This window comes from Phoenix dactylifera, chromosome 8, assembly GCF_009389715.1.
Source record: "Phoenix dactylifera cultivar Barhee BC4 chromosome 8, palm_55x_up_171113_PBpolish2nd_filt_p, whole genome shotgun sequence".
Taxonomy (NCBI): Eukaryota; Viridiplantae; Streptophyta; class Magnoliopsida; order Arecales; family Arecaceae; genus Phoenix; species Phoenix dactylifera.
In genome coordinates this window covers 17,984,905-18,011,013 of record NC_052399.1, presented here as the reverse complement: position 1 = coordinate 18,011,013, position 26,109 = coordinate 17,984,905, and the positions used below count along the sequence as shown (strand labels likewise).

At 39.4% G+C, this 26,109-nt stretch overlaps 2 protein-coding genes and 1 long non-coding RNA gene across 8 annotated transcripts; all 3 read right to left on the bottom strand.

The window, feature by feature from the left end:
- Positions 1-3,459: 3,459 nt before the first annotated feature.
- LOC103710870 (F-box/kelch-repeat protein At3g61590-like) lies at positions 3,460-6,282 on the bottom strand. 2 transcript variants are annotated; one of them, XM_017843741.2, is made up of 2 exons: positions 5,739-6,282; positions 3,460-4,998 (listed from the first exon to the last, which is right to left on the bottom strand). In XM_017843741.2, exon 2 carries the CDS (start codon positions 4,988-4,990, stop codon positions 3,776-3,778), a length of 1,215 nt encoding a protein of 404 aa, XP_017699230.2. In that variant the 5' UTR covers positions 4,991-4,998; positions 5,739-6,282; the 3' UTR covers positions 3,460-3,775. The 2 variants fall into 2 exon arrangements, with proteins under 2 accessions (XP_017699230.2, XP_008795007.2); XM_008796785.3 differs by having other exon boundaries at positions 5,877-6,282.
- Positions 6,283-14,278: 7,996 nt separating this feature from the next.
- Positions 14,279-25,081, bottom strand: LOC103710872. Of its 5 annotated transcripts, XR_005512927.1 has the most exons (8): positions 23,705-25,081; positions 22,845-22,916; positions 19,543-20,758; positions 16,973-17,079; positions 15,680-15,737; positions 15,496-15,558; positions 15,073-15,348; positions 14,279-14,914 (listed from the first exon to the last, which is right to left on the bottom strand). It is a non-coding gene; the product is annotated as an uncharacterized LOC103710872 (long non-coding RNA). The 5 variants fall into 5 exon arrangements; XR_005512924.1 differs by lacking the exon at positions 16,973-17,079 and having other exon boundaries at positions 14,279-15,348; XR_005512925.1 differs by lacking the exon at positions 16,973-17,079 and having other exon boundaries at positions 14,279-15,348; positions 20,666-20,758.
- On the bottom strand, positions 21,373-22,833 carry LOC103710922 (RING-H2 finger protein ATL67-like). The gene has a single exon (XM_008796852.2). The coding sequence runs from the start codon at positions 22,390-22,392 to the stop codon at positions 21,877-21,879; it is 516 nt and encodes a 171-aa protein (XP_008795074.2). The 5' UTR covers positions 22,393-22,833; the 3' UTR covers positions 21,373-21,876.
- Positions 25,082-26,109: the final 1,028 nt, after the last annotated feature.

The following is a 26,109-nucleotide window of genomic DNA, read 5'->3' as shown; positions in this document are numbered from 1 at the left end:
GGGTGACAATTATTTCAGATGGTGTAGTTACTAGAAGTTGAGAATCAGGGACCTAAAGTTCACCATAATTCATGGTTTCAATTAATTTCGATAAACCTCATCCTTATCTCTGAAAAAGTATAATTAAGTATAAGAATTCTTATGCAACTGTGCATAAGCTTATTGAGTTGGCATACACATCATGTTTCATGATATGTGATGCTTATTGATCGATTGTTTCAGAACATTATTAAGCTATTACTACGACACGATACACATAATTTGTTTTTCAAAATTTCTTTTATGTTCATTGGTTTGGTTTCCCTTCATTAATAATTTAACATTAGACGATGACCATCTTAGATCCAACATTTTGTCATCTCCATGTTTTGAGAGAAAATGGTGGGATGAGCCCATTCAGGTAGGCCTTCAGCTGAAGAAGATAATTTGATCAACAATGTAGGACAATGTCTATTATATTGCTTCCCTTAGATTGTTAGGTATCACATTTTAACTTCTAGTCAGTTCAAAAACAGATGTGTCCCTACAATATAACAGTTGTCTCATGTCATCTAAATTAAGAATCTCCAAAATTGCCTAAGGGGTTTAAATTGGTTATATGGCATGGAATTTCCACAGGTCCACGTTATCACAGAAGAGATCAATTAGACGCTCACAATACGACAAATAGCTAGGGCTGCTGCCTGCATGGAAATGTGGATATCGCTTTTTACTCAACAAAAGTAAATGCCCGTACCTCTGTATGATCTGCCACTTTTCCTCAACTTCGTTTACAAAATGATATAATATTTATAGAGCCGAGACTGATGTAGTTAGACAAGTAGATAACAAAGATAAGTAATGCCAACGTGGAGGCTCGTGTATAGAATTTGCACATTGGCTGTCCTCTATTGTGAAACCTCCTCCCACTAAAATGGTGAAACGACTCCAGGTATAGTTTCCAGCATACAATTTATATCAAAGATGTACAAAAACTTTGACCATAATATATGTATACACACATTGCGATGACAGGACATCATGTTCGTGTTTTGTTCTTCAATTCTTTGACAATCAATTACCAAATTTCCTTTTGAAATTCAAGGATCAGCGAGTTTAAGGCAGGCACAAGTTTTAGAATTTGAGAAAACAAGAACAGAATAACTTTTACAATATATATATATATATAGAGAGAGAGAGAGAGAGAGAGAGAGAGAGAGAGAGAGAGAGATAGGTTTTGCTCCTTTTCAAAGAAGAAAATATCTGCCTCTCTTGCCTTTAAAGCCGATGATAGGACATCCAAATCAAAAATACATACCTTTAATGATAATTTGTACTACTAAAAATGTCTAGAAGCCAAGAAACAAGCATTTTGGTGTTATGCATCGTGTAGGTGTAAAAATAAGTAGTTAAAGTAATATAAAACCATTTCTCATATCATCGAAGCATCAATATATATACATACATGTTTTAATGTTGCAATCATATTCAATAAGATAGATTTTTAATTATATATTTTATCCTCTATTTTAACATGCTCGTGCAAGTCAAAGTAATTTATTGTTGTATTTACAGATGCGTTGGCAAAAGATTACAATTAAAAATGTGACTTTTAATTTCTAGTCCTTTTTACTGATCAATAATTTCTATCTTCGATATCATTATCCCAATTATCTATTTTGGAGTTAAGAGGAGAAGATATTCTTTCCTTCTGGGAGAAGCATAGTCCATCCTATATTATACATAACAAGTAACATATGAGGCCAGAAATTGGACGGGAAACTCCCATGACTACCCATAGATGATGACTGATGAGTGACACTATATTTCAAGCCATACCAAGACAATGTACTTTGAAAGATGGCATCTGACTTGCGCCAGAGGTATTTTTATAGAAGATGAAACCAACATCTCAGCAAGAAAATTCCTCTATTTTTTTTTTTAAACGTAAATGGACAGGAGAATACAAAAGAAAATTTGCAGCAGAATCTCTGTACAAAGACAAGGATAGCACTAAACAAAGCGAGCCTACCACCAGCTGAAACTGGTACCACGCGTCTCTTCCAAGCTGATAACAATGGAAAGCAGCAACAACTGAGGACAGCTCTGGTCCGCGCGGCAGAGACAATGGCCTGACCCGAGCCACCGGCTGACACCTTCCTGACCGGAAGTGGAGGGAGCTGTTCGAGGCCCCACCCACAGACTTCAGCCAAAAGTGTCCAAGCGTTGGCGCAGCTTGTCACCATCGTCCACACCAAAGCCCATTCTCTTTTTCTCGAGAGCCAGAGATCCCTTTGTCCCTTCTCTTGTTTGTTATCTATCTGCACCTCCTTCCCTCTCCCATGGCTTTCCTTATCTTTTCCCCAAGTCTTAAGCTCGGCACCCTCTTTTTGACTATTGGCAAGGAAAGAAGAAAGAGAATCTCCTTTCCTGTGGATAAATACAGGCCATAACCCGCCAATTATTCTTTGGCTTCTCCACGAGGGTACTGCTAATCATTTCAAGGAAATACAAGAGGCTCTTTTCAGCTTTAACCAACAACTGATGACAGAGGTGTCTCGAGACCAAACAAAGCAATTTTGATTCGTGGCAAGCGGCCTGAGGCTTGAAAGGAGCTCCTGCGTCCCCTGAACCAATGCACGATAAAGCCAAGTACCTTCTCCCGAGTTCCGACAATGAACTACACCCAAACCATGTTCTTACGGCACTAAATTGAATGATGACATGCAAACGATATCAATGTCTACCTACCAGCATTTATAGAGCTTGATGGTTTCATGTGGTCATGATGTAGCCTCGGTTATATGCATCAGCTGGAGTAGCCGGCGAACTGTAAAGCTGCATGAAGTTCGTAAAAGGGAAAAATGCAATCTTTTAGATGCATCTTACAATGCATGAGATAATATCAGCCTCAGCTTAGCCTTCTAAATGGATATGTAGCAAAAGACGCAGTAGGTTTCAGAAGCATATATACGAAAATATAACAGCCAGGAAACTGCTTGAATAAATAAGTATAAGCAAAAACTTCATTATAAGTTCACGAGTCTGCTTAAATTGTACATAGGAAGCAGAGAGGAATAATAGATTATCGCAGCCCGTAGCATGCAGGAATATAAGGCCATCAAAAATAAATGCGACGTAATGACATACTTAATATCATAATTTATGAAGAATCTCAGTTTAAGAAAATTAAATAGTCAATGAAGGTAATGTGAAACAACATCTTTGTTGATCTGATGTTCCTCAACTGGACAGTGAGCAGAGTCGGCTACTTTAGGAGGAGAACTCAGAAGTGGGCATTTGAGCATGTGCAGGAGAGCAATTCTTATAGTTTGGAATATGTTCATCAATAGGAGTTCCAAAGAAACTAACGGCCAACGAGAGTTCCTTCACTTCAAAGCAATAAAAGATAGCCGAAGGAATACCTACCAAAACAAAGGAGCAAAAGTGAAGGCTCACAACATGTATAAAGAAGCAGAGTCAGCAAAAGAAAGATTTTAACTTTGTCATTGAAGATAAAAGAACGTGAAGAAACTTTCAGCACTTTTTTGCTTTTCTACATATCAACCCTCCCAAAATACATCATAGACTGTAAAGCCCAACAAATATATGAGAAGGAAAAAAAAGGGAAAACGATCTCCAACATGGTCCTCAGATATGATGATTTTCTCTATAGAATGAACATTTTCTGTAATCCCTCAGGTCCATCGCAATATTTTCAGTTGCTCCGAAAAAGAAAAATATAACATGATCTTCTGCGATCTGCCCATGAAAGAAGCAGTGGTAAGTAAGCTAGTCAAGAAGCGACCTCGAGCCTCGGCTCGAAGCAGAAACCGGTGAAGAGCTGGAGGGGGAATCTCTTGGTCACGGGACTTCTGGCCGACCATTTCCACATTTTCTGGCTCATGTCGAAAGTGAGCAGCGCCGGCGACCCAAAGCTCTGTATGTAGATGAGGTCGTCGGTGCCGCTGCTTGCAAAGACGTCATCAAACTCGCCAAATCCTTGGAAGAGCTTATGAGGCATCCGAACAACCTCTCGCCATTGCTTGTTGCAGAGCTCCCAAATGCCGATCCCCTTGATGATCCCCGGCCGGTCATGCTTCCCGATCCCGCCGACCATAACCAGCCTATCTTTGAGGTTCATCAGCCGGCCGCACGTCAGGGAGCAGGGCACCGGTATCGCCATGCGCATCAGAGACGCGTGTGATGACCTCCCTGAGAGGTCATACATGACCAAGCAATGCCGAGGCTCGACATTCCCCAAAACACCAGTGGAGTAGATCAGGTAGTAGAGCACCCCATTGCAGATCACACACTCGTCACCTCCCCTCCATCCCACCAGGATTTCATTGAAGGGAGTGGCCCAGGACTCGCTCCCCGACTCATAGACATGGATGGAGAAGTCCCATTGGTAGTAATCCTCGGGCACCTGCCTGCATTTGGCAACTGCAACGGTATAATTGTGAGACTTCCGGTCCACCGATATGGCGAGCGCGCTGTAGTCCGGGTGCTTTCCACCTGGAGCATCCTGAAGCCTCTTCCAGTCTTTGGTGATCGGGTTGCAGACAAAGATCCGGCTCCTGTCCTCGCTATCCATGAAGCAAACTAGCCCGCAGGAGGAAGAGGTAGACCAGTTGCTCTTCTCGATGCAAGGGAAGTCGAAGCCATACCATTTCCGGAGGCTCGGGTCGTAGGCATAGCCGGCCACAGCATCCTCGCTGCAAGTGAACATGAAGTACCATGGCTTCTGAGGTAACATGCTGGTCCATGAGAACCTAACAGAGTGCACGGCCTCGTGCCACCTTTTGCATACCGACCCTGATCGAATTATGCTCGCGATGGGCAAGAAGGAGAGGACTTTTTCCAGGAGGTCAGAAGGAAGAATTGCGTCCAAGGAAACCAATGTGCCTCCGTCCTGGCTGCCGTCACCTTCAGAAACTGGTTTAGATTCGACAACCTCGCTTACAAGGTAGGAAGTTGAATAAGATTCCCATGATATCTCGCCCTCCATGAAGGAACCTGAGAATGAAACAGAGAGGAAAAGGAGGGGAGAGGAGAGCAGGAAAGCAGGGGAAAATATATATCAGGATTAGAACAAAACTGAAAAGTTACAATAACCATACTGATAGAAGAATGGCAACAAAATCGCATGCAAGCATCCCAGTTTAAGGAGAAAAATCCGTTAACATAAAGAAAAAACTCATTTGTATTTGCATCGAACTGCAAAAACGATCCGATACCCCAGATGCTGAAAAAAAAAAAAAACTCTCTACTTGTAAAGATATATGGCACAAAGGATCTCTCTTCAGAAAAGAAGATAGCAAAATCAAAGACCTTGTGTTAAAAGGAAACCCGAAGAAAACCAAAACAAACTGGTGAGAACAAATCGTTGCCGACTATATATAACGGAAGCATGGCATTAAGAACGTGATAAAGTTAATATCTTGATCATGTAACTGTTTCAAAACTGTTGTAGTTAAAATAATCTCCGCAAGGGACAAAGCAGACCGTTCACATCCACAAAAGATCAAGCACCTACGAGAGAGAGAGGCACAGCCAAGCCTAACAAGCAAATCCCATGTAATCCTCCCAGGCCATGCAAATCAAATATGCTGGCCTTGTCATATCTAACCATCATTTAACCCTTGAATGTCTATGTATACATACAAAAAAAAAAAATCAAGCAAAAATCCCAATAAATTATAACTCCAAAAGGAAAAAGGGTTGGGAAAGAAAGACCAGGGTGCTCTTCACTGTACCTCCACAGTTGTACCAATAAAAAAAAAAGAAAAGAAAACCGAGCCTTTTGGTCTTCCCTTCCGTTTTTTGGGTCAGAAAATCTCTCTATCCGAAGATCCAATTTTTCAACACAGAGATGGTTAATAGAGGGCATGAACCTTGGTATTAATCCTCTCTGCCTTCAGATTTGGAGCTGGGGAGGAACGGAAAGGCCCATAGAAACCTCTCCCTTTCTTCGAGATGGAGATGAAACAGTAGACTTCGTCTCAAGACATAAAAAGAAACAGAGGCCCCAAAGCAAGGCGGTTCTCTTTAAGCAAGCAAGAGAGAATGGCTGGAGAGGGAGATGGGAATGGGAGGAGAGGGGTATGCCTTGTGCGGCGACACCATATATGTAGGGCTCTGCTATGAAACCTAAGCTCTTTTGGGCTCCTTTAAGGAAATGATGGCCCCCTTCCTCAACTCCCCACTTTTAGCTTTGGCTCCATCTCTCTTCTTATCTCTAGTGAAAATATATTTCTCTCATTAGGTCCTCTTGCAGCTTCTTTCTCTCATCCTTTTCGCTTGAAGTGTTACCTCCTTTTATATATATATATATATATATAATGGGAAGGGGAAGGGTGGGCCTCTAGTTGTCGATTGGGTTGGGTTCCACCTATGATTGGTGGAGGCACCATGGGCCATCTTCACCTAACCTAATGGCACAAAGCTGCCATGTCCACTGGGTGCATTAAAGTCATGCATCCATGAGCATGCTCTCCAGTCAAGTTGGGTGGCTCATGAGACCCACCATGGCCTTCATGCGTGCCTTCCCTGGAGCGAATGGTTAGGAGAGGGACAGGATGAGGTCTGCGAGGGTCATGCACTTGGGCGGCCTGCAGCAGCTCAAGTGGTAATAAATGCGGTCGCGTTTCAGAGTTCAGATGCATGCGCTTCAGATCCATTGCACCTCTCGCTGCTGCATGCATGCTGCTTCCCTACCAAAATTGGCTCATCAGACTGCCCCGGTTCCCGTGCCACTCTCCACATGCTTGTTTATGTCATTCCAACATGTCATCATGGGATTCGGAATATAAATGCTTGGGGCCACACGTATGGGGACACTTGTCGTATTCCACCTGTGCCCCTGCTATAAAAAAAAGAAAAAAAAAGAAAAAAAAAAAAAAGAAGGAAAGAGCTAATGCCTTAACATTTTTACTGCCCTTTTTCTTTGCTGCCGCTTCCATCGTACTCGAGCATTGGTCTTTTGATTCTATTGGCTATACTCATACTAATATAGTACAAGCAGCCGTTGTATCAAAAAGAAAAAAATTCGGAAATTGCAAATGTAGAGAGAAATTAGGATGCACCAAAGATAACCACCTAGATCTCCATCCACGAATTTCAGTGACATAAGATTGTGAGCGGATGAACTCACCTTTTGATTGTTTTCCGGGGTGCTCTGACCCTCAAACATAGCACCAGAAACTGTAGTACTGCACAGAAGTCCAACCGAGCAGTGGAAACACCAGCCAATCCCATTGGCACTCAGTCGTCCTCCTTTTTTTCTTCTTTTGGTGAAGACTTCGTCGTCCTTCACTTCCCATAGTTTAATACATGATACGATCACTTTGACATTGGATGTAAATTAACAGGACGAATGGCTTCAATTTCCCAATCAAAGCCGGCAAAAATTGGCTTCCAGATGCGTGCCGAGGCGGCACTGAAGCCTGCAAAAAAAGATATTTAAGTTCATAACGTCAGTGACATGTCATGTTGTACCTGCAACATAAACGAACACAAGCCAACAGTCCGAAGGGTGATGGACTGATGGGTGCAATATTGCAGCAACAAACAACAGAAAAAAAAAAAAAAAAGCATACTTCAAACATGGAGAAGCCGATGCAACTTACCGAAGAGAAAGTCCCGTGTCATGAGAAGAATCACTGCACGGTCTTAAAAGGTGGAGACGATGTCCAAGCCCATCCATCACTCACGATTCCATCTAATGAATCTTGGAGATGGATGGGATGTGAAGTGAGAACCACATTATTACCCATACAAAAATGGAACCAATGAGGCCGGCGTATAGATTACATTGCCGCGGGGGGCTAAGGCCCTGCTTGGAAGCAGAGCTTTTAAAGTTTGTAGAACTAAACTTTTTATTAAAAAAATATTTATTGTTTAATAATTATATTTTTAAAGCACCGTGGAATTTTAATACAGATAAACAAAATGAAAAAAAAAACTTTTAGTATGATAAAATAACTATAAAAGACATTATCCATTATTATACAATGGAGCATAATAAAATGTAATATATATTAATACATAAATATATAATATAGTATAATATTATTGTAATATAATATAATATTATTATAATATAGTTAATATAATATTGTATACTAAAGCATAATAATATAACATAATTTAATATTATATAATATAACATATCAATATATTTTGATATAATGCAACATAATATTTATTTATAGTATAATACAATACTCTAGTATAAAATATTATAATTATTGGCGTTATATATTAATATTATATTTTAAGAACTAATTTTTGGATATTATGGGTTGGTTCCTGCTTTTTTATATACAATGAGGTATTATAGGTTGGTTTGGATAAATCACTAAATTCCAAAAACATATTTATGCAACATCAGATATAACAGAATATCAAGTATATATTCAATACCACTATATCCATAACAGATTCTCAAATATGCATTAAGCATTAATATCACCAAAGTATTTTACATTCTTTATGTAATAACAACAAAAATACGAGAAGCAACATTCATGTTTACTTAAATACAAAATATAAAGATATAAATCATAAAATTCATGCTACATAAACAATTTAATAAAGAAAAGAAGTCAACAGGCTAAGAAGAGCTACGATACGTTCATGCATAATATCTATCTCATGGTTGCCCATTATTTGGTTTTGCTTTATACTCAGTTCTTCTTGTGGTTCATTAATCTCTAAGCAATGAGTAGATCTTCATTAGTATCATAAGGTTGAAACTCAAAATCTTTAATTGCATAATTTCTAATAAAATTATGAATAGCCATGAAAGCTATCACAATTTGGACTTGTTTATGATAAGAAATGTTGGGCATGGTACTTAATATTCTCTATCTACTTTTCCAACATCCAAATATCCTCTCAATAGTGCATCTCAGTGAGGAATGTGTATGATTAAAGATTTCATGCATACCCTTTGATTGATTTTTACATCGAAAATCTAGTAGATGATACTTCTTCCCTTTATAAGGCCCCATATATCCTGGCATGTGATGATATCCTACATCCGCCAAGTAATATTTTCCTGCATAAATATATATGAGTTAGTATTTTACACCTTTGTCTGAAAATTCAAAATGTATACCTGCTATCATAATATATTTAATTATCATGCATATGCCTACCATTATAATATACTTAATTAAAATGCATACCTATAGGTGGGTGTGAAAATTGGAGCTCTTCTCTACGTATAGCATCTAAAAAATACGAGTATCATGAGTAGTACTCTTCCATCGAGCACAAACAAAAGTGAAATGCATGTCAAAATCACAATAGGCCATAACATTTTGTGCTAGAATTTCTGTTCGGCTAGTCTATGGTATTTGTTTGGATGGAAAACTTTCACCAGTATATGGGTACCATCAATTGCTCCACTGAAGTTCTTAAAATAAGGCCATCAACAACTATCATCACAGATTTTACTTGGAATATTTTTGAACTCTCTATCAACTAGGCTAATAATATCCTTGGTCATTCTTAAAACAACATTTAAAACATGGGTGAAATATCTACTAATTATTTCTCCTGAATGTTGAAACCTCTTGAACTATCCTATTTCCAAACCCATGTGCTAGAATCATTAAAAACATAGACACCAACTCCTCGACAAGAATATTTTTAGAAGCTTTCAAACCATATTTGACTTTCAATTCCATGGACAGATCGATAAATACATATTTTTTCATTCAAAATTATTGTTGGCGTCTATCTGGATTGTGTTGTAAAATCTCTAACGCAAGCCTATATCTGATTTGATAGGAAGCCCTACAAGGCTTATTGGCAACATATTTTGTGCAATATTCAGTAATCATAGCAGCAGTTACAGTTAGTAAAGCATAAAAATTATCATCATCAACTATCTCACCTTCATTAGAATAATTCTCCTCAAAACTATTGTCAATGCTACCCATATCTCTAGAAGTAATATTATGCAAAAAATGAAATATCCATAACAAATAAAATAAATGATATATAACATTAAGACATATAATACAAATAACACAAACAATATAAAAAACACCAACACGTATCATCTATAATATCCATAAAATCAATAGCAACTACAATAAGTTATCTAAGACATAAGACAAATACATATATTCACCATAATTCTATAATGAAAGTTCATAATTAAAATTATAAAACGTACCACCATAATAATACATCAACAACTACTTTCGGAGGTTTGTCATTCGCTTGAGCCATTCAATCTGAAGATGGATATCGTAAAGGGCCACAAACATCTCTCGATGTTTCTCTTTTAAGAAGCACCTCAATAGCAATCAAACACAGTTCAGATTGTGCTACCATCTCAAGCATCGCACACATCAGGCCCATCATTTTCATTGATACTACATCCAGATTTATTAATCATCTTGGATGGTACTGTACTACTCCTCTCCAATGCATCAACAAGACGACTCAACTACTACGATAGTTGCGCAGCATATTTTTTCATTTCTTAACCTGATTTTTAGGGTTAACTCTTGATGTTCTCTTTCAAGGAGTACTTTACTAAGGCGGTTCTATGTCAGGGCTCCTGAGAGCACCCTTCTCTTTTTTGTCTGCACGATTTTTTTTCCATGCCTTATGATAGAAAGGAATACTTTCTATAATTATATATTTTTATCATGAGTATTTTAGTTTTAAAAAACTATAAAACTAAAAAGCTTTCTGGCATTTGCTAAAAGTACTTTTTCGATAAAGCTCCATTTTGAAGCTTCTACTAAGTAGACGTTTTAGGTTTCTAGCAAAGCGATTTTTTCTCAGACACCATTATACTATTCAAAAATATTTTTAAACATTTAAAAAATATTTTCTAGCTCATCAAAAATTCTTCTAAATGAAGCGTAAAAATAGTGTATACCCTACCCATATCATAACGTACCAACCACAGCAAGAAACAAGTGAGATTCAGAACCAAACTTGATAGTGGGGAGGATGGTGAAGGGTCCCTCGCGCTGTCATTTTTTTTCTCCACCTACTTTTTAAGACGTGCACTCAATAATGACCCCAACTACCCACGGGCGGAATGAAATTAATTACTCTAAAAGTCGATGGTGTCTGTTTCTTATGATCGTTTTGGCTTAATTTTTTTTTATAATTTGTATATAGATTAGATTAAATTCTTGTGGTTTATGGAGCTAATTAATCATTATATTAGCTAAACAGACAATATATTCTTGTCTCGGCCTTAGACCAGGATGCGGTGAGGGAGACACCCCTGACAAGTGACAACAAAAACAATTATAAGTAATGCTTGGCCTACCCTTAGCATTAACTGGCATGAGCAGGACACCGGATTTTTATGTGCCATGCACGGAATAGGCGGTGGACGAAGGATTTTATTATCTCCTAGTGGCTCCAAAAAAACCGGGCCACATATATGCAAGGGAGACGCTAAAAAGGGTGCACGAAGCGATAATTATATATATCAAAATCTTGGTTTGGGGTAAAACGAGAGCATTGATAACTTAATTCTATGGTGGTACAAATCGAGTGATTTAGACTGATTAGGGGGCAGGGTGGCACGGCATGTACCCGAGGTCGTCCTCCGAATGCCGTGCGGCTACTATTTCGGCGCGTTGCTTGCGCGAACCAATGGAATTACCAATTTGCCCCACAATCCATTGTAGTGCGAAGGGATTCGTGCGAATTAAAAAATGTAAATGTAATTCCGGCCAGATCTTTCTCGGAGCTTTTGACGTATGTCTGCTCTATTGAGGCCTTCCGTTTAAAGCCAGGCTTGTTTATGGTTTATTACCACAAATTCACTTACTAGTTACGACTAGGCCAAGGGTATTCTTGGGCTTTTCTTCTGCCAGTGTAGAAGATAAGAGATAGAAAAGTTTGTTCGATGGATGACTACAATTCCATTAGATTGATAAAATATTTTAAATTATAATTTATATTTTGATTTTTTTCATATATATGAAAGAACTGTTGGTCAATGGCAATCTGGTTGAAGTCTTTATTGGCTACCTAAAAGGAACAATAATAAGGAGTCTTACTGATAGGCCTACTGTATCTGGTTGGCTAGAAATATTCGAGTCTTTGAGAATAGAAGGCAGCATTTGAAGACGGTAATTGACAGGAGCATTATTCTATACGGCTGAGATCCTCCAATCTCATTTCTCTGATGTACCTAAAATTGAAAGAGACATCGTTCAGCTTTTGCAGCGACTCGAATGGCTTATATCTCCTGAGAGCCACTACTTCCAAGCTTTCTTAAGATAAATTTTGATGGGAGTGCGACCGATAGCGGGAATAGGTGCGGTGTTGAATTTGTAATCAGAAATATCGACTTTTTTTTTATTATATTCATACTAAAACAGAATGATCTACCCAGTCTATTATATATTTATATTTATATATATATATATATATTCTCAAAAAAAAAGAAAAAAAAAACTTTTATCCTTTTGTTTTGGCAGGGTAGATTCACATAGATGGGCAATGAGTTACACAGTGAGCAGGAGACAAGATTTGAATCCAAAATTCTGCTATAATCATAAAAAAAAACCCAGCTTAATAAGTGGGCAATTCCGACATGCATATATCTATAATGTGTATGAGAGAGAGAGAGAGAGAGAGAGAGAGAGAGGTATTTTGGATAATGCATTGAATCGATACACTCCCCGCAACCTTCATAACAACCATTGTCAATTTTAAAATGGCGTTATTAAATCACATAAAACATCAAATCGGGTCTTGTCCGGGTTCAGGCGGAGGTGGCTACGTGTCCAGCTCATCTGCAGCCCTTCATTTTAGGCCCCGTCTGGATTTGATCTGTGATCTGATGGATTGGAAAGACTGGTAGAAGAGATATGTGGGACCCATCTATTTTCTATTCAAAAGAAGAAGGAGTGTACGGCCGCCCTACCTGCCAAGCATGGTGTCGGAGTTTCGAAGGCGGGGTCCGGGCTACAGCCGGCGGGGATTCAGGGGATCGGGATCCTGATCCATCAAATCACCACCGCCCACTGCTCACACGAGTTCTCGTGATCCCCCCTCTGACGCATCGGATACCGTGCCTGCTTACCCCCTTCGGCACTTTTCCGTATGCGCGTTTGTTCATTAATTAATTTCGATTTTCTTTATTCCTCCCAATTTCCGACCTTGCATCGTTTCTCGTGCCGGTCTCCGTCCCCTCTCCACTGCCACGAGGGACCGGGAACCAGGTGCGTTACTGTGTGGTTCCTAGACATCGAGCATTACTTTGTGGCAACCCTGTCCCCTCCCATGCCACACCTGATGCACGTGACTCACATATTTAGGATATTTTGCGCCAAAATCATTTTTTAACACGTGCGGCAGATTATTTTACCGTATAACATTCTTCTATGCCCACAAAAGTTCACCTCACGACGAGCCGTGCAGGCTGGCTTCAGAAGGCAAGGCCTCTAGGCTTTCATGTCATGCATTAGAGGACACAATTATTTTAATACCATGTATAATGATCATGACGCTAGCTATGTATTTCACTTTTATCCAATTATAAACTACGTATATAATAATCCAGAACCTCACCTACCGAGAATCCGTATATTTAGTCCCATATTGGTTATTTACTAGATAGATTTTAAATACTTATACGGAATTAAGAAATCCAAATAATATCTTCCGACTAAATATTTTCAGTAAGATCCTAAATTGTTATAACGTATGTAAAGCTATCCCATTAAGACGTTTATATGCTATAAAATGGGTAGCGCAAGTTAGGATTTCGAAAAGGAATTAAAAAGCAAAAAAAATAGTTTTTGTTTGGACCTACGCGCTAGCCAACTGCGCCACAAGCAAATTAGTTATAAACTATTCTTAGACGATGATCCGTTGTAGTTTACGTCTTTGACTCTTTGTAGGTGTTTCAAAAGCCTGTTCGGCCCATATAATACAGTATCCCTACTGTGAGAATGAGGCGACCGAGGTCCTTGACTGCTGCATTAGGTTGCTTGTTACTTCCTTAGTTGCATGCTAGGCCTTTCTTGTTAACTTCTACCCTCACTGCCTCTCTACTTCATGGCAGCTGCGAGATACTTTCAGTGAAACCAATGAAGGTTCAGCCACAGTTTGCACAAATAGAGAGAATGCCATTAATCCAAAACCTGACTGCCCAGGAAAGACCTGTGCCATTGATGCTGCGCAATTTACTTCCATTGCATCTTTGAACCATATCTTAAGCATCCAATCCAAAACTCAAATAAGCACGACAAAATGCTAGCAGAAAGATCCCAAGATCTAGCAAACATAACAAACATTACAAATATGCCAGGTGCTCATTATCACCTATTAAAAGAATCTAAAATTCCATGAGATCCAACGTGTTACATATGAAGAAACGAAGGGCTGCTTATTTCTTACCTCTCCTCCTGTGTGATACATTGATCACTTTGTATTACATAAATACAACGCTTCCAGAATTTGAATATATTGTGAAGCACTAACGCACCTGGCATGAATATCTGTTGCTGTCTAGGGCAGTCTTTTTATCATGCAGAGATGCTAATGTGCGCGTTAAAAGCAACAAAGTTGGAACCATATAGTATCATCGATACAAATAGTTATTGCACATCTACAACTAATGAAGAGCATTGCACAACAATGCTGAACTGATACCATCACGTACCCCTGAGAAGTCTTTTACTTGCCGCACCAACCATATAGACACGGTAACTGATACAGGATCATTGAATAATAACTCTCATATAATGGGCACAAGGTAACTGATCCAGACACACTATGATTCAGACTTTATCTGCGGAATACGTTCAACCATTGAATAGTAACTCTCATATAATGGGCACAAGTACTAGAGGATCATTTAATTTCCCATGTTCTTTCGCACTCAAAAGGGTTTGCACGCTGCACCTGGAAGCAGATTCTTTACCTTGACCTATAACAAGACCAGATCTAAATATCAAATCTACGATATCCTAATAGTACCATAAATTTTTCCAGCAACTAATCACCAAGATCTAGTCTGTCTCATCTAGCAACAATAAACAATTTACTAGATACAAAGTGAGATTACAAGGGAAGAAGACCATTTACTCATGGTTTCATGATATGGTCGTTTGACAGCACCGGCGGCAGTCAAACAATTAAATAGTTATCAGTGGTCGGAAACATGACTCCTTTCGACAATCTTGCAACACCGTCAGCAGGGTCAGCAGTTGCATCTGATGAGTGACATTATGGCATCTTTGGTTCCTGAATAATTTTAACCAGCATATTTGAATAATTCCTTGAAACAGATACTTATTCCTTCTCACATTGTTAAAGCTATTTGGAGCTGAATTCGTACCAAAAAGGTCCTTTTCAGTTTTTCTGAAATACCAAAAACAACCCTCACTATTAGGGCTTTATCCAAGTGCCCAGAAACGCTCTTTAGACGAATACACTTAATACTGCTGAAAAGAGTGGAACAAAGAGGGCCTAAAATTCTAAATTGGAGGTTGAGGTAGAAAAGATTACTGTATAAAGTGAGTCTCTGTACATATCGTCTTTTCCTTCCATTTTGAGCTCATAATTCATAATCTGACAAAGAACCAAGTGCTGCAGCTGTTATGAGTTCTTTCTCCCTCTTTTTTTTTTGGAAAAATGCATATGAGAAAAAGTGAAAAATAAATTCAAAAAAAAAGAGTGTAATGTATCTTACCTCCAACACAGGACTGCCTTCTTCTAGTACATGCAAATTCTGAAGGCCTCCCAATCACCTGAGGTTTAAAAAAGGAAAACAGCTTAACTAAATTGGTCAAAAGATATCTAACCAGAGAACTCTAGGAACAAGATTAAGTAATACCTCCAGCTATTACAGCCAAATCAATTATATTAAACATGTAGATATTTGGAGAAAAAAGACACATGCTTAGCTTCCGTGAAAGCACTTTATATAGCTAGATAAAATACCATCATAATTTTAGAATGTCCTTTTTCAGGAGGCAGAAAGTAATCGGATTCTTTTGACAGATTGATACATTAGTACATGCAGGAACTTTGTAGTCTGCTATCAAATTGCAATGCATACAAATATACACAAATATGCGTGGTATTTAAGCATGCATTATTTTACATAGGCGACGATACGTAATCTGCAAACCATGTAGTTTTGCCAAATCTATCATAAACCTGGATTGGCCAGCGAGATCACCTCAATGAGGATCTGACTGTTACTGGATCAGCTGTGGCTTACACTACTGGTCTGTTTCGATGCTTGCACCCCATAGCCGCAAGATATACCCACTAAAGAGCATAGAAATAGGGAGAGAAGCAAACTGCATGATTTGGAGACCGCGGAAGCTGAGATCATTGAAACCCATGACTTCAGGGTAAATCACCTCTTCTTTACCCCTGAAATTTCAGCATGCCATCACCTTCCTCACCTTCCTCACCTTATGCAGTACAAGATTTTCCCAGGGATGTGGGATGTATGTGTCCAAACCGGCTCTAGAAGAAACTCTTTAATAATTTATGCCTTGGAGATGGTTGTAGACAAATTTATTGATAGAGATGTCAGCCTTATTTTGTCATTGCTATGTATTTATGGCCAATTTCTGAGGTAGAATGCTAATGAAAATGCAGCAAGGTAGGAATCAATTTAATTGATAAGGCCCAAAGTCTCTGTCTGCCAGCCAATGCCGTCAGAATTTCCTTGGTTTTATTGAAAGATGTAGCATGGTTTGTAATAATGTTTGTTATTACAGTTTTGTAAGCCTCCATCCCAGCATACACAAATACTTCAAATTAAGTGCCACATCTGTATCCAATATATAACGCACACCAGTAAATGCCAGATACGATATAAGATATGTGTCACCTATGTGTTCTAGTTTTTTGATATTAAAAAAGACTCCACGTTCCCAAAACATGTGGCTACAGGAAAGGCCAAGGGTATATAGCTGAAAAAAAAAAGATAAAACATAAAGGCTGAAAAAGGTCAGGACAAGATTACGGCAATGCATGTGAAACAGTCCAGTAATTCTGCAAGGCTTATGCTGTTTCCGCATATATCTTCATGAATCTCCACAGTCTTTTCAAAAGTATATCTGATGACCATCTCTTCCACAAAAACAGTGAAAATATGCAGCAATGAGTCAAACTGAGCAGGAAAATAGACCACAAACCTAACAATACAGTTGTCCTATTCCCTCTGATCAAAAAACTAAATTCATAGCACAGTAAGCTTTATGAAAAAGGATGACAAAAAGTAAACTGAGGGGAAAAAAAAAATTCCTTTAGGTAAGTGAACACACAGCATATTATGAGAGGGTCAACTGCAGCAGTGCACTAAACTATGTTACAGGGGTTTGGGTGTGGGTATCGGGTATGGATGTCAGTCTAGGAGCTGACTTGTCTAATCCCCAAATTATTGTGGTTTATGTATATGCTACAGTGAACTCACATTATAATTCATCTTCATCCATATCTATTTTCCTCTCCAAGATCTACTACATAAATGTGTAAGTACAAAATGGCTTGCTAATATTCTAAATTATTTTGGTCCCATATGGCTTCCCTGGCAAGCCCCAAAGCAAGAATTTTGCTCTTCCAAATACTTACTTTCTATTTGGGAGGCTAATCAACCTGCGGATTGGCTCACAAATGGAAGGGATGAAGACTTTCCATTCTATGCCTTCTGATTTACTGTCTTTTATTTTGTTGTATTATTACGATTGTTCTTTTTTGAGATTTTGAGGTCCTGAACCTCCCTATGTAGCAAAAAAAGAAAAAAAAAGAATTTCCATGTATCTATGCCACAAGCAGATTCAGATGACATATCTGACAAACCCAGCATTTACTTTTGTCTCAAAAGATAATACTGTGGTTTTAACTAAAGGACAGAGGTGGTGGAAGCCATTATAATAGTCTTTGTCCAACTCGATTGTGCATTCATAGAAAATACTGTATAAGAATGGCCCTAAAATGTTATGGCTATCACAATTTAGAGAAATGTAATGACGGTAATAATGACTGGTTTTGGAAATGCTGATTTACAATAAACATTAAAGTGTATCTATGATAAAATTACTTGATACAAATTATATCATTCCAATACAAATTACTATTTCTATAGTTACATTTATGTACTAAGCTGTTTTAAATGTTATGGCGGCTCATCATCAGTGTTATAGGACAACACTTCTTGTTTAAATTTGGCATTATAACTCTCTGTAATGGTCTCAATGCACAGTCATCATGGTTGAATAACAGTGGTACCATGGATGGCATATTTTGAAGGCAGTCCACTAAAAAAAATACACACATACACAAACATCATGCTGTACATCTGCTCACCATCAAGCTTCAAAAAACTTCTTACCATCCATTAACCCAAGAAATCATAAGTCATGATATTAGGTTACATCTTATTAGGAACTTATCCACCAGTACAAATAAAAGTAGAGGTGACTATATGTCCATGTGTTAATCTTTGGTGAAATAGAAGAAGCCTTTTGGTGGCCTAAGTTCTTGGGTTGGGTAGCCCCCTTCAATTGAACTCTAAACCTGTTTGGCATTTTTTTCCCAGATTCTGGATCTTTATCTTTGGTCAGATTGTTCCTAAAAGACTATCTTCTGAATATGCTGATAATTGAATATGGATGGGTCAATTTTTCCCAGACTCCCAGAAACCATTCATAATTTTTTTGAACCATCAGGATTAACAAGGTCGGTAATTTAAAGCACTACCAATCTACCATGATAACTATGTAATCGGTGCTTTTTATTATAGAAAACCTAAGAAAAACAAAAAAAAAAACTTGAATAATTTGACAGACCTATCCCAGATCACACTTGTAGGTCAATCCATGGAAAGAAGACTTTAAGTTCCAAAAGCCTCTAGGAAACTGCCTTATAGCTTAAAACAGAAAAATATAACACAGACTGGTGATGACAGCCAAAGAAGTTTTTTTTTAATTAAAAAAAAAAAAGAAGCATCCAATTATTACAAGAACACGAGAAGACTCAATAGGGGAAAAAATTTGACATGGATTTTGCCTTGGTTGCTGCAGATGAAATGATTATAAAGAACCCAGATCTATGGCAGTGATTCTGGTATACTCCACAACAAAAATACAACATACGTGATACATCAAACAAAAAAAAAAAAACAAGAGATTAGCTTACAGATGCCAATAAAGCAAAAGTCAAAAAATGAGATGCCAATAAAGCAAACAAGTCAAAAAAAAACAGCCATCCAATGCCTGCAGATGCCAGTAAAGTGATCAAGTCAGAAATAACAGGTGTCAATAAAGTAAACAAGTCAAACAAGTCCACACATATTCATCTAAGAAAATTAGCTTACAAATGTCAAAAAAGCAAATAAGTCAAAAAAACAGCTATCTGATCAATACAGAAAGAGGTTGACATAGATTTTGCCTCAATTGTTATAGATGGAATAATTATAAGCAACTCAAGTCTGAGTAGTTGGATGCGATACATTCATGCACGAATTAGCTTAGAGATATAGTTTTAGAGAGCAACACCATGTAAGGACTAAATAAGATAGTTTACACTATATACCCATTCTCAAGAGGCCAGCTAGCATGTCTGTTGAAATAGATCTTTCATGAACCTCATCGTACCATTGTGACACCAATACAAGACAACATAAAAAACAGATAAAGGATTAATGAACAAATTGCTCAAAACCGTCCAAAACCAAGAAAAGGAAGGAGTAGTTTCTGATGCCAAACAAAAGAGTAGTTCATATGCTTGAAAAGGTGAAATCAAGAGACATTCTGCAAAGAAAATCTACCAAATCATGGTGTTGCTAGCATGATAAACTTCTACAATTACTTAGCTCATCTAGCAAATAAAAGAGCAACATTCAAGATGCCCATAGTGTTATATCACCATTCTATGCCTTTGAGATTTGTTCCAAAAAAAACACCAATGCAGTAGTAAGAACCAAATTGTTGTATGCATCAAAATGTTAGGCTACGAATAAGAGACAAGCACAGAAGATGAGCACCAAAAATTGTAAAATGGTAAGTACAATATGTAGCGACGTGCTGACGTAAGGTGTTAGACATGATGCATTTGTAAAGGTGACGTGACAATTAAGGAAAATGCGGAGCTACAGTGAGTAAAAATGCATCCGAATGAGAAATGAATACCAAGGGCATGTGGCTCAGTTTTTACATTAAAGGACAGAGAGACTGGCATTGACAGTGTATGCAGTCCCTTAAAAGTATGGGTGAAGAAGAACTCATAGAGCCACCATGGTAGTTAGGATGAGTCTAGTTTGGTCATGAATTTTATACATGATTAATAGAGATAATTAAGAAAGATTCAGAATAATGCATTTCTCACTTCGCCAACTAAACAATATATGAGAAAGGAAAGCATCATATTTGAATTGTAACAAATACCTATAGCCGATCGGAAGACGATCATCCATCATTTCTCAAAGCAACAACCCATCAGTTAGAAATATGATGTTGCTCACATAGCAATAATACATATGGAGAGAGAAAAGCAAACTAGGAGAAAATTCCTCGTCAACCATACCCCAAGTGAACAAGAAAGCTAACAACCTTGTGTCCATTAGAATAGTCTAATAATAATACAACCTAGATGCTGCTGAATTTCAAGCAATATTCAACTAAAGATTCCAATGGCCAGAAAAGGAAAGAGGCCATACCAGATCTGTTTGATGTTGCAAATGAATAGTGCTATATCCAACCCTTTCACCAAGTTTGATACCCATCTATTCAGTTAGTAGTGAGGAAACAGACTGCGAAAGAACACTACCTTATAGTATAAAAAGAATTGCCATAAGATACAGCAAATCAAAGTATGCTATAGCATCAATTACCTGCTCATGTCTTGAATCTAGAGTTTTGATGTTAATTTCAACTACTGAGATTTGATGGTCAAAAGGGTAAATAACATGCAAGACTAGAGAAACTGAAAAAAATATAATGGCATGCAGTTTTCGTGGCAAAGGTAGGATTTCAGCAATATATCACTCACAGAGCCAGAAGCCAAGAGATTCTTTCTTCAGGCACTAGAAGTTAGAAAGCTCAGAAGTTATGCAAGCTAATACCTTGAATCAAGTTTCACCGTACCGGATCCGTAGGCGTACCGGTCGCCTACCAGAACGGTATGGTTCCAATTCGTTCCGGAACCGGCCGGTACGAACCGGCCAGCTTTTTTCCGCCAGAGCCGGAGAAGAAGAAGAGAAGGAGAGAGAGCCGGGGAAGAGAGGGAGGGAGGAGACCCGTGGCCGCCATCGGAGAGCCGCGGAAGGGCGGCGGAGGCCGGAGAAGGACGGCAGAGCCCGCAGGGGGGCGGGGGAACCCGAAGGGGCGTGGCGGAGGCCGAGGCCGCGGCCGTGTCCCTGCCCCTCGCAGGCTCCGCCACCCCTCCACGGCTCTCCAATGGCAGCCACGGGTCTCCTCCTTCCCTCTCTTCCCCGCGCTCTCTCTCCTTCTCTTCGTCTTCTTCGTCTCCGGCACAGAACCAGCCCGTACCGGTTTCTACTGCTCCGGCATACCGGTTACAAATAGGGCTATTAACGGGCCGAGTTGCTCGGGCTCGGCTCGGTAAAAGCTCGGCTCGTTAGTCAAACGAGCCCGAGCCCGAGCTCAAAATGAGGCCTGTTTAAATTCGAGCTCGAGCCCGAGCAGCTCATGAGCCCAAATGAGCTCGTGACTTAACACAACCAAATGAGCTTGGAATTCGACAGTCGAGATCATTTGGAAATCCTGCATCCAACGGGCCAAGGCCCTCCTCTCCAGCTCTCCTAGTCTCCTAAACGGCTAAACCTCCTCTCTAGCTCTTAGTCTCCTATTTGGTACAATTTGTAAAATATTAATATCAATTTGGCCAATAGTTTAAGTTTTTATGCTGTCAGCAAATAACAAATGCTAAACCTCCTCTCCTAAACGGGAACCTCGGGTAGGAGCTAATCGCTGCCGCGTCTAGCCCGGTGGGTGCGGAGCCTCGACCGCCCTCCTCGCCATTGTTGTCCTCGTCGTCCTCCTCCTCCTCCGCGACGAAGATTACGTCGGGCAGCACGACGCCGTTGAAGTTGCCGCCGGCGCCGCCACCGTTAGGATTAGGATTCGTGCTTCGGGCGCGGGCGCGGCAGTGGATGTAGGAGGCGAGGAGGACGGTGGAGAGGAGGACAAGGACGCCGAGGGCGGCGGCGATGGCATAGCCGAGGCCGAGGTTGCTGAGGTTCCGGAGGAAGAAGGAGGATGAGGAGGTCGGAGGGGAGGCGTGGCGTTGTCGTCGGCTGTGGCGGCGGCGGAGGAGGGGGAGAAGGACATTTTGGGAAGAGGAGGGGGAGAAGAAGGGGGTTTTGTAGCATGACGGAGAGAAGCGTGGGCGAAACAGCGGAATTTTTTTTTGTGGGAGAAGCATGACTCATCACGTCATTGATGCTCCTTCTCTCTTTCCCCGTTGAGTGAAAGCCAACGGCAGCTTGATGGGTTCGCTTATGAATTTTGAGGATTCATATGGGAGCCCGAGCCCGGGCTTGGGCCCAAGCCTGAGGCCGACCGAGCTCGGGCTTGAGCTCGTAATTGAAACGGGCTTTACGAGCTCAAGCCCGAGCCTTTGTTTCACCAAGCAAGCCCGAGCTCGAGCCCAATACAGAGCTCGGTCCCGAGCCTGAGCCCAAGCCTGAGCCCGAACCCAAGCTTATGTGAAACGAGCCAAGCCCAAGCCTCCCAGGCTCGGGCTCGACTCGGCTCGTTAACAGGCCTAGTTACAGGCCAGACCGGTTCGAACTGGCTGGTACGCGCCGGTTCGTCGGACCTTGCCTTGAATTACACTAAATAGACAGTGGATCAGAAAGATGGTAGAATAATCACCTTAACAGCCAATCAAATTGGCTGGGCGAAAGCTATAAACTTGACCACCATTAGCCCAACACCTTCAAGACCCTGGGGAAAAAGAAATGAATATAAAGTTCACCAGAGTAGTGTTTAAAGTTATATTTTCCAAAACTGAAACCATCTCACAGATATAACTTGAAGGCTTCTCTTTTTTTTTTTCATGGCAGCAAGAATCCAAAGTTACATTGAATCAATGACATTCGCGATTTATTAACTGATTCAAGGTACTGCTGATGTTATACTTGAACAAAAAAGATAAATGAATGAATGAATGAAATTGCTTAAATTATTATTAAAAAAGGATCTGAAACTTTTTAAACAGTTGCAGAATGGACTCCTCTAGAAAACTCAAACCCCCAAAACACAATCTTGATAAGGTATTTAAATAGTTAATACCAATAACAGGACTAAGAATTCCGATAAAATTAACTTAAAAAAGAAACAAAGAAAGACATTGAGTAAAAACTCTAGATCCTAATTAGCAAGTCAAGAAATCTTGAAAAACATGCACAAAAAAAGGGAAAAAAGTATTAACTGGCCAGCATTACATAAGACTACGCACTAACAGAAGCACTGAACATATATATATATATATATATAGTTGAAACATCCTGCTCTATTGCAACAAAGATTTCAACAGAACTTCAAGAACCCAATTCTTGAAGAGAGTACCGGAAGCATTGAACACGAAAAGAAATCAAAATGCCCTAACTCTATCGCAAGAAAGATTTCAAAGAGAACTCCAAGAAAAACTCACTTCTTGAAGAGGGTAGCGGAAGTATAAGGAAAAAAAAGCAAGAATAAAATTCTTCGCGAGGCTATCAAGGATTCCGAACCTGTGGTACTTGGGTGGTCGACAGTCGTACACCGGCAGCCTCTGCCGCTGCCTCCCCGATTTTGATCCAAGAATCCTCCGAGCGTTACGGTTTTGAGGGTTTTGATCGAAGGGGAAGAAGCCATGGAGAAAAGGTGCGAACGTAGAGATTGGAGAACCCAGGTTGGCTATTTACAGGGTTAAGTCGGCCAGCCGATTGCCGACATACTGAGGCCGGGTTCAACTTTGTGGACCGATCTGAACCGGCTCCGGCCTGGCTTTTCGGGTCTACGTGAAATCCGGAGTACCCGGTTATAATGTCAGTGTAACCGGTTAAGATTCGCTGTGGAGAAGGGACAGCAGAGAGGAAACTAGGCCCTGTTTGGTCTCCAAATGAGTTTATGCGGCTTTTTAAATAATTCTATTTTTTCTTGAAACTTATTTATAATTAATGAGATAAAACTATTTGATCCCCCTGCTTTAACCCACCAATTTTGAACCCAGGCTTAGCCTGATTGCAGAAGACTAGAACCCAGCTGAAGGCAATTTGGTCAAAACATAATAATCTTCCTAGATTGGTTTACTCTAATTAATATCTTGTGTGGCTGATTTAGAGACCAATCTAGCATGACAACTAATAATGTTCTTAGGATTTAGGAAATAGTTGATAACTTCAGTTGAATCAAAATTTAAATTTGAAATACTTACCATATATGATTTGCAAAAAATATGGCTTTCTATGTAAATGAGTCCAGTTACATTTTGTTTTCTTTTTTCATCAATAGGGTCCAGTTAGAAAGGTTACAGACTGGGACTACAGAAGCTTGTTTCTATAATACTAGCAGGCGAGGAATAAGAGAGAATAAAAATTAAATAAATCAAATGACTTCTCCCTCAATTGCTGCTCCAGTTTTGTGCTACATATAGGAGTGAAAGTTTAAAGCCTTGTCATGGCTTAGCTATCTGATAATGCAAAAAGCTTAATGCCTTAAGAAGGTAATATTTTTCTCCTTTTCCAAGAGCCAGTTTCAGGCTTGTTTAGATGAGTTTCTGCTTACATGGTTAATGTGTACCTGCTAGAGATTGGAGACTAACTTGAATTTGATGTGAAATGGATGGACTCTCATCTTCACCTACACATCTTGCCTCACCTCATTTTCCAGCCTTGAAGAAAATGACCCAGGGAAATCTTGTTCTCCTTCTAAAGCCTCGTCATGGCTTGGCCATCTGATAATGCAAAAAGCTTAATACCTTAAGAAGGTGATATTTTTCTCCTTTTCCAAGAGCCAGTTTCAGGCTTGTTTAGATGAGTTTCTGCTTACATGGTTAATGTGTACCTGCTAGAGATTGGAGACTAACTTGAGTTTGATGTGAAATGGATGGACTCTCATCTTCACCTACACATGCCCCACCTCATTTTCCAGCCTTGAAGAAAATGACCCAGGGAAATCTTGTTCTCGAATTGACTATTGTTATCTACTCAAGTAGTTTCCTCATTGAATGACTTCATTAAACTTAGAATAAGATGATCTTGATCTGAAAATGTTAAACCCCCTCCAAAAAAAATCTCATTTTTGTAGTTTTTCCTTCCTAAATGCTTATAAAGTACTATTACTTGATCTCCTGAATGAAATTTGGGCTCCAACCCTATTTGTAGTTTTTCATTTTGCTTGATTCGGAATTGAGACCGTTGATTCGTGATTCACAATTCACACCTTTTGACTGAACTAACTTGATAGTGCTAAGGTTGAGAATTGGTTGACCATCACGTATTAACACGATACAGTCATGTTAAGATTTGTGGAGATTTAGCAGATAGATATTTGCTTGAAGCCATACATTAAACAATTACTGGGGAGAGAATACAATAAGATAAATGAAATAGTCTTTTTCTGCAAATTTGCATGTCATATATGAGTTATGAATTGTGGATTCTTGCAAAATGGATTTTTATCTTTTCACATGTGGAGATAATTATCTTTGAAGGGACTAGGCAATATCATTCGACGGATGCAACTTCGCTTACTACTGATCTCAAACATTATGGAGAATGCATGCCCACTCGCCCTAAGGCAACATCAAATGGAGTATTTCAAAGGGACAACCCACTCATTTTTGCTCTCCCCCTCGCTATCTACCAAATATCTTTCTTGAAATATAGCATAGATTATTTTAAACACCTCTCTGTTCCTCTCCAAACAACTCTTTAAAGTAACTCATATGGCAACTCACAAAACCCTAAACCCTAAACCCCAACAACTCCAAAAACCCTAAATCTTAAAAATCTAAACTCTAAACCCTACATGGCTACATCCAAGCCTTCCATAGGTAGTCTCATTTTGGTAGATTAAACTGAAGGTGCAGCAGCACCAAATCCGATGACTGAAAGAAGCGAGTGCACCGAACTAGGACCATTAGGAGTCTTAA